Source organism: Halichoerus grypus, chromosome 15 (assembly GCF_964656455.1).
Source record: "Halichoerus grypus chromosome 15, mHalGry1.hap1.1, whole genome shotgun sequence".
Taxonomy (NCBI): Eukaryota; Metazoa; Chordata; class Mammalia; order Carnivora; family Phocidae; genus Halichoerus; species Halichoerus grypus.
Genome location: NC_135726.1, coordinates 44,934,128 through 44,942,513, shown reverse-complemented (window position 1 = coordinate 44,942,513; position 8,386 = coordinate 44,934,128). Strand labels below are relative to the sequence as shown.

Genomic DNA, 8,386 nt, shown 5'->3' with positions numbered 1-8,386 from the left:
GCAAGGGCGTGCGCATAGACAGAAAAGTTTGCAACAGACTAGGGAGTGGGAAGACAGGGAGGAAGGGTAGGCAGGCCAGACAATGCCATCTTTGATGCCAGATTTAAGGGCCTGGACTCTGTCCCAAGGGCCCTGGGGAGCCAGGGGAGTTTCAAGCAAGGGAGGAACAGAGTCAGGTTTGGCTTTAGTAAAGAGTCCCCTGGCTACCATGCAGTGAGTGTACCAGAGTGGGGAGACAGGCTGGGAGCCCAAGGGAAGCTGAAGTAAGAAATCCCTGCAGGTAGCTGGAGCATGGCAGGGCTATAACAAACGGAGGAGGAGGCTGGTGGGAAGGACAATCTAGAGGCTGAGTGGATGGGCCCTCGGGCTGAGAGGTTGGATGGGAGGGAGACACTGAAGGGCGAGGCCCAGGGCTCTGGCTTGAAGAGGGGGTACCCTGAGATGGTGATTGGGAAGAAATGCAGTTTTGGGGAGATACTACAAGTGTGGGACCCAGTGGATGGGAGGGTCTCAGAGGATTTCCAGGGCGAGGTGTCCAGGACACTGTGGGGCCCCAGGTTTGGGGCAAAGAGATGAGGTTGGGGTTAGGGAAAAGAGACAGCCCGTGGCGGTGGTAAGAAGCGTGGGAAGAGGACAGCCCAGGACAGGGATCAGGAAGGGCCCACCACCTCAAACAAGTCCTGGGGCAGGCGTAACAGGGGGATAACACGTACCTCTAGGGTGGATATGGCTTGCTCTTCTTTTGCATCACCTCAGGGCTGTAAGAGCGCCCCTCAGCGGAGGGAAGCTACTGCGCAAGCGCTAGCCACTGATGCGCATGCGCCCCTGATTCCCGCTCAGACGCCGGAGTGCGTGCCTGGGTCATGTGGCAGTCACGTGGTGATCACTGCGGGAGCGCAACGGTAGGTGCAAAGACCCCCTGGGCTGGGGCCTAGGCCCCAGAATCTTCCTAGAGCTTACTGGGCCCTCAGGCTAGACCCCGCCCCCAGACCGCCCCCTTCCCTCATACTCCTCCCTCCTTCCCACCCCTGGTGGCCCGCAGACCCTACCCTTTATCAGACTCCGGCTCCCAGCCCACAGACACTGCCCTCAGACCCCCTCCTTCCTCAGTCTCCTCCAGTAGCCCACAGACCCCACCCCAGCACCCAGAGGCTTCCCTGAACCTCAGTCCGTGTCCCCAACCCTCACAGTCTCAGTCCGCAGAGCCTGCCTCAGGGCCTCAGCCCCTGCCCTGACTGTCCTCCTCCCTTACACCCCGTCGCCCAACCTGGAGACTCTACCCCTTCTCAGGCCAACCCTCAGGCCCCTCTTCCACCAGACCCTTTTCCTAAACAACTAGCCTCCTTTCCTCAGCTCAGATCCTATCCCTGGAGCCCTTACACCCCCTCCCCCAGAGGGAATGCCCAGCCCTCAGACTCCCGTAGACCCCAGACCTGCCGGGCTGTAGCTCTGCCGGATCCCACCCTTTTTCTCATTCAAACACCTAACAGCAGAGAGGATTCCTCCTGAGTCCCCTCCCTTTCTCACTCGGCTCTCCAGGACTCCCAGCCAGCTGTTTTTATTACCCCCAGAGGTCCTCTGTTTACTTCCTCCTCCCTCATGAGACACCCCTAGGTGATCCCTGCCCAGGAGCTGAGCGAGGCCGGAGCCCACAGATGCCCTCCCTGCGCTCTCGCTTCCCCGTGGAGCTGGGCTCTGTTAGGGATCCAGAAGCCCAGGTGGGACGACTGCATCGCCTGGCTGTGGCCGGGGGCCCAGGCTGGGGCCTCACCCGGCTCCTGCGGAGAGGTGAGGGTTCAGCTCCTGCAGCTTCCTGTGGGGACCAGCTCAAGAGGCCGTGTAGAAGGTGGGACTTCTACACGCTCAACAGTCGTGTACCAGGCGCCTGTGCCAGCCTCTGTCGTCTATGATGGGGATTTAGGGACGACCTTCTGGGTCATTGTGAATGAAATCTATCATGAGAATTTAAGAGAGTGGTGAAGATGAAGTAGCTACACCAAGAAGGGTGGCTTTGTAAGAGCCGGTCATGCAAACCACACCCCCACCCCAGGGTGACAGAGCCACTGCAAAGGCCTTGAAGTCAAACTTAAGTAGCAGCAGTGGGGGAGGGGGACTCAGGGAGAGGGTTGAAGCTTAAGAGGCACCCGCTCCGTCCAGACAGGAAAGGGCCTCTGAAGTACTGGGTGAATTCTGTTATATTTTGTTCTGTGTGGGATGGGAAGCCATTGGAGTTGTAGGCAGGAAATTAACATCTAACTTACAATTTCCATTTTTCATCGATTTTTCTAAGTCGATTGTGTTTCTGGCCACTTTCTGAATTTAATAGTTGTAGTTTTTGATTCTTTTACAGGTTTTGTTACCCACAGATGGTGACAGTTTGGTCTCAGCCCTTTCAACTCTTAATTCTTTTTTTTCTCGTGCACGGTGTTGGCCAGAACCCCCAAACCCCCAAACCTTGTTGTCAATGGACATCTCTTAACTTGTTCTTGATATTGAAGGGAATTAATCTGTATTTCTGCATTAAGTATTGTGGGTGCTCTTGGGTTTTGGTATATAATTTTTATAAAGTGAGGCAGTTCCTGTTGATTCTTAGTTTTTTGAGGTATTTGCCTCCCTCAGTCATAAGTAAGTATTGAATTTTATTTTTATTTATTTAATTTAGTCTTTCATCACTTACGTATACCACCCAGTGCTCATCATAACAAGTGCCCTCCTTAATACCCATCTCCCATTTAGCCCACCCCCCACCCACCTCCCTCCATCAACCCTCTGTTCTCTGTTGTTAAGAGTCTCTTATGGAAGTTTTGAATTTTATCAGGTTCTTTTTCTGTATTTACTGAGCCAAATGTGATTTTTGTTCTTTAATCCATGAATGTGTTTTCCTACATTGATTGATTTTCTTATGTTGAATCGTCCTTGATTTCTGGGAATAAATCAATTGGATAATCCCTTTTAGTCTATTTAGGAGGTTAGCATATATGATCATTAATGGAATTGAAATATTTCATTTTTGGTTCTGGAAACTTACCTGGCTTTGGAATTAAGGTCATACTAGCCTCATAAAAGGAGACTTGCCCTCTCTCTCTCTTTTTTTTTTTTTGCTTTTGGAACAACTTGTATAAGATTATCTATACATGAAATGAAATGATTACCATTGTAATGATTATCTATATCATGCAGTGATTTGTGTTTTAAGAAGATCCTTCTGCAGGGCAAGACAAATGCAGAAAACCAGTTAGGATGCCATTGCAAAAGACAGTGGGCTACTGGATAAAATAGGAGGCAGTAATTGTGATATTCAGATGTTCCTAAAGGACCACATTTGGAGAGATTTTGTGACAGAGACAAAGCTGGGTTGGGCCAAGCACATGATTGATTTTAGCCATGTCTGCCTAGGACATAGGAGTGCAAGGACAAAGACACCATGCATTTGCCCTCAGTAGGGAGATAGGCCAGGGCCTAGAGGAAGAAGAATTCAGGATAATGGGTATGGAGAAGAGGGGTTAGGAAGGAGATCCGAGCAGAATGAGGAGGGGGGAAGAGATTGGCATAAGTGGAGGTGCAGAGGAGATTGCTACTTGGATTTGGCTCTTCGAAGCAGTATTCAAAAATAAACCTAAGAGATTTCCTGATAAAATCCAAAGAGTTTGCTTTTCTTGAAGAATTGGATGCTGGCCACGTGGGACCTGTATAGACACACTGAAGTAGAGCTGGGTGGAGGCTGCCTGCCTTGGACAGTGCACAAGGCTCCTGTCAGCTGAGGTCCCTGAGAAGTCCACTTCCCCCCGGCCCCTGGGTACCTTTGTGTGATTTTGACACTTCTGGGGTGGCAGATGGGTGGCAGCATAGCAGGTGGACGTCACCCCTTGTTGCAACTCTGTAGACTTATTAATGGTGAGCACTGTGTTGAGACAGATTCTGAGCAGAGTCCCCAGTGGTTGGAGGGTGGGGGTTCCAGGACATACAGATAGAATCTGGAGTTGAGGGTCACCCAGGCAAGGAGGGACTGCGGGGACTGGGAATTGGCTGAGGCGTTACATAGCAGCCCCCGGGACCTCTGCCTCTGGAGTAAAGGGCAGGGATAGTCCTAAGCCTTGCTGCCCCTCAGTTGTCCAGGTGGATGGTGAGAACTCTGCTGGGCAGACGGGCCTCTTCCTCTCGGCGCTGCTGGGCCACAGCTCTGCCGTGCAGCTCTTGCTGACCTTTGGCGCCAACCCCAACCAGTGAGTGGACTGATGGCGGTGCCCCCACGCTCCCAGGCGTATGGGTCAGAACCCCAGAGAGCCTGAGAGCCAGGGCTTTTCTTCCCAGAGACCACTCCCTCATGACACCTTTCCATCCTGACGACCCTTCCGTGCCCAGTGAGCTTCCGCCTTGTTCTCTGGATTAACCCCTCCTTGTCCTCCAGGAACTATTCCCATTCTCCTGGTTACTGTCATGCTCACAATGAGACTCTCACCTCTCAAAGACCCCACTGTGTCCCCAGGTGACCCCTCCTGTCCCGATGTCCACCTCCCATGTTCACCGTGACTCCTCTCATCCCTCAGTGCTCCCATCCTGCCACCCCTTGTCCCTATTCGGCCCCTTTCCTAATACACTTCTGTCCTCATTGTTCCGATGCAGCCGCTGCCTCGATGGCAGCACACCTGTGCACGCAGGCGCCTTCTCGGGCCGCAGCCTGGTGATGCTGCACCTGCTACAGGCGGGGGGTGACCTGCGTTTGCGTGACCAGCAGGGTCGCACGCCTCGGGACTGGGCAGAGCAGGGTGGTGCCAAGCAGAGCTGGGAGGTGAGCAGTGGCCCAGGTGGGGTGGGGGCATATAGAGCCGGCACCCCCACCTGCTCACTGCACACGTCCCCCATCCAGGTGCTGGAGCTGTTAGAGCTATGCCGAGCCCGCATATCAGCACTAGTGCATGGCGGTGAGTTGGCAGCCAATGCATCCCTGGGCCAGTTGCAGGCCAGCTCTAGACACAGCCCGTGTGGCTCTCTGTCCTTGCCGCGGCTGGTGCATGCGGACAGGTAACTACCCACATCCTGAAGCCCAGTCACCCACCACCCCCAGCTGCCCTAGACTTACCCCTGGCCTTCCCTTTGATCCAGGGCGCCGAGGCCGGAGCACATCAGAAGACCCTCCCAAATCCCAGCCTTGGGGTTTGGCCAGGTAAGCGGGAGAGGTTGGGGGAGCAGGGAACACCCCTGTCCGCTTTGTGCCTCATAGTCCCACTCCCCATCCCCAGCTGAGCAGCCTGTGGCCACTGGGGCTGGTAACAGGCATACCCCTCGCGGACCCCAAGGAGCTGCTGCCAGCCCAGGGCGAGCCCGACCGCACCTACGAGAGCGGCTCCCACACCCTCATGGCCAAGTGAGAGAGAGCCCCTCCCACACCCCCTGCCTAGCTGTCCAGCAGAGTCTGGGAGGTGTCCAGCTCTCCTCCTTCCCTCATAGGAAGACCCCCCCCCCATTTCAGACCTGTGCTCTTTCCCCCTCCCCGTTCTCTAGCCTCCTGTGGAGGGGCCACCCCGTGACAGCTCGGCAGCTGAAGGCACCCGGAACTCAGCCAGATGTGCTGTTGGCTGACCTTCAGCACTGCAGGTACACCACCCCCAGCCTGGCCCCCAGGCTGGCCCAGTCCCACAGACCAGTCTCCCGCCTGCCCTCCGGACTCAAGTGTCTCATAAACAGGAGGCCAGGGAGTTTGGCGGTGGACACGGTTACGGTCTTCACCTCTGGGCCAGCACCTGGCATGGAGCCCTCTTACTGGAGTGACCAGCCCTCCCCCCCCGCTGTAAAGTGGGTCCCAGGGCTGTGTGCTGCGTATTACAGGCCACAGAGGGGTGGCTGGCATAGCGAGGGGTACCCCAGGTGGGGTACGAATTGGATGCTGGCCCTGTGAGCCAGGTCTCAGTTTCTCCTCTGTCTGGTGGCTGGTGCAGGTCGTCAACCCCTGGCACGTGCTGACCTGTGCCCAGGAGCAGCCCCCCCCAAGCAGGTCGGGGCCTCCTTGTGAGTGGCCTGCTCTCCTCCCGCCCAGCACCCTGCACCATCCCAACCTGTTGCTGCTGATGGCACTGAGCCCCTCGGCCGACCTGTCGGGGCTGTGCCTTCTCTTCGAACCCGTGTGGCTGGGTTCCCTGCATGTGGTGCTGCACCCACGCGGGCCGAGGCCGGGAGGGCCCTGCACTGTGCCGGGCCTGCTGCCCGGCCACCTGCTGCTGCAGGTGCTCGAGGCCCTGCTGTTCCTGCAGGCCCGCTGGCGCGCTCACGGCGGCCTTAGCTCTCACGCGGTGCAGCTGGTACGGCCAGGCCTGGCCAAGGTGGGCAGCCTGGAGCACGGGCGTCCCCTGCAGCGACGCTGGCTGCAGCCCAGGTGAGTGCCCGCCTCCCCTGCCTGCCGCTGCATCCCTGTCCAGTGGCCGCTGGCTCACCAGCCCCCCCTCCCCGGCCTCCATAGGCCACAGCAGGGCTGCTCCCGGGGAGGCCCAGGCCCGGGGCTGCCCCCGCCTCCTGAACTGTACCCATGGCTGCCACTTGAGCTCATCTGCGGGGACATGCCTGCTGCCACCTCAGATCTCTACAGCTTTTGCATCCTGGCCCAGGAGGTGTTCACCGGTCAGTGAGTGATCCTACACCCTGCCCCGCTGAGGTCGCCCTTCGGGGTGGGTCCGCCAATCATGCTTCCTTACAGGAGAGCTGCCCTGGGCTGGGAGAAAGGGGCCTGAGGTGAAGGCTAAATTGGAGGCAGGTGAGAGCCCGGCCCTGGATCCCCTGGTGCCTGCCCCCTACCAGGCCCTGGTTCAGGCTGGGCTGGGCCTAGGGCCCGCCGACCGCTGGGGCAGCCTGCAGAACACTCGATACCTGCTGCGGGAGGCCATGGCCCAGGTATGGGATGGGTTGGCCGGGTGGTGGTAGCCACGGAACCTTAGGCAGGACCCATGTCACACACTCAGCCTCCTTTCCACAGGACCCAGCTCCTGAGGTGAGCTCCCCGATGCACTGGAGTGCACAGTGCCCCGTGTCTCAGGGTTTCCTACCAGGTTAGAGGGCACGGAGGGGGTGGTAGCCAGTGCTAAGCGCAGCTCTCCTCCCCCCATTCCAACCAACTGGTCTGTCCCCCCAGAGACACTGTACTGTGAGGTGGCTCCCAGAGCCAAGGCTGCACCCAGGCCTGTGCCCCCTGTGATGTCCCTAGGCCCCTCCCCATGCCAGGTAGGAGCCAGAGCAGGGACATGGAGGACCAAGGGAGCTGCGGGCCACCGGAGGGACAGGAGTGGGGATGGCAGGAGCCAGAGCAGGGATCTGGGGGACCAAGGGAGCCCATGCCACCTCCTGCCATTGTGTCTGCAGGCCCTGAAGACTCTCGAGGTCACAGGCCGCAGCAGAGTCCAGAGGGCCACAGCCTGGGACTCCGGCAGCAGCTTGACTCTAGGCAGCAGACCGAGTCCCGGCCCCAGCCTCTACCCAGGCTCCAGCCCCGCAGACCAGGTCGGCCTGCACCGCTGCCTGGAGCCCAGCTCGACAGTATGGATCCCCCCAGGGCCCTGCGCGACCGGACCGTCCGTTCGTTAAACTGTGACCCCTCACCCCAGTTGTCACCAACCCCAGTTTCCCTGGCTGCCTCTCCTTTGACCAGGGACCCCCCCAACTGTCCTCTCACTGACCCGTGCCCCCTGGCCAACCCGACTTCCCCCAGGGCCCTGCCCTGCACTCCAGGCTTCAGGACTCAGCCTCCCTGCTGGGGATCCAGGGTTCTGTGGAGCAGTTGGAGAGGAACTCAGCCAAGATGCCAGCCCTGCAGGGGCTGCAGCAGCACACACAGGGCCGCCCTGCTGGACCCCCCGCCCTCTGAGCCCACCCCCTGCCTGCTGACCCACAGGGAGGCCTCTCACACCCTGGAGGCTGCTGGCAGGGAAGGCCACGAGGGTGGGTGAAACAGAGGACCCCGAGCCTATCTCCTGCCCCCCCCCCCCCACTCCCAGGCCCATCCCGAGCTCCATGGCTACTGGCTGGCAGCTCCAGCCTTTTTCCCCTACAGGAGCCCAGTCCCGAGCTGATCGGAGGAGGTCTCTTCTCCAGCCTGCAGAAGTAAGAAATGGGCCCTGCTGCCCACCCCCCCACCCCCCCATCCCTTCCTCATCCCTGCAGTGACCCTGGCTCCACCCCTATTCCACTACTCCCCAGGATGGACCTGCTGGAGGAGATCATAGCAGAGCTGCAAGGTGGACAACTCGGAGACAAGCCCAGCCTCGACGCAGCTCCTGACACCGATCCTTAGAGTACCCGTGACTGCATCTCTGCAGACACCGCCCCTCAGAGCCTCCCAGCAGTGACTTCCCACGCAGCACTTGCTGAAATGATAAAGTGATAAAGTAACCCATCTGTCTCT

The 8,386-nt window shown here is 58.3% G+C and overlaps 1 protein-coding gene across 12 annotated transcripts; it reads left to right on the top strand.

Moving 5' to 3' along the window:
* Positions 1–375: 375 nt before the first annotated feature.
* LOC118520158 (inactive serine/threonine-protein kinase TEX14-like) lies at positions 376–8,371 on the top strand. Of its 12 annotated transcripts, XM_078062473.1 has the most exons (17): positions 377–902; positions 1,605–1,788; positions 4,109–4,223; positions 4,624–4,789; positions 4,868–5,022; positions 5,104–5,164; positions 5,241–5,365; positions 5,503–5,595; positions 6,035–6,370; positions 6,455–6,612; positions 6,689–6,882; positions 6,965–7,037; positions 7,121–7,209; positions 7,348–7,521; positions 7,877–7,923; positions 8,036–8,085; positions 8,182–8,371. In XM_078062473.1, the coding sequence occupies exons 1-16, from the start codon at positions 864–866 to the stop codon at positions 8,052–8,054; spliced, it is 2,028 nt and encodes a 675-aa protein (XP_077918599.1). In that variant the 5' UTR covers positions 377–863; the 3' UTR covers positions 8,055–8,085; positions 8,182–8,371. The 12 variants fall into 12 exon arrangements, 9 of the variants coding, with proteins under 9 accessions (XP_077918599.1, XP_077918595.1, XP_077918593.1 ...); XR_013444086.1 differs by lacking the exon at positions 8,182–8,371 and having other exon boundaries at positions 376–902; positions 7,694–7,923; positions 8,036–8,082; XR_013444087.1 differs by lacking the exon at positions 7,121–7,209 and having other exon boundaries at positions 7,694–7,923; positions 8,182–8,232.
* Positions 8,372–8,386: the final 15 nt, after the last annotated feature.

Bases quoted from the DNA above. Each gene is read 5' to 3' on its own strand.
- LOC118520158 (XM_078062467.1), top strand. From the start codon at position 864: ATGTGGCAGTCACGTGGTGATCACTGCGGGAGCGCAACG. The intron at 1,789-4,108 runs GTGAGGGTTCAG...GCTGCCCCTCAG, and splicing joins CACCCGGCTCCTGCGGAGAG to TTGTCCAGGTGGATGGTGAG. The intron at 4,790-4,867 runs GTGAGCAGTGGC...TCCCCCATCCAG, and splicing joins GTGCCAAGCAGAGCTGGGAG to GTGCTGGAGCTGTTAGAGCT.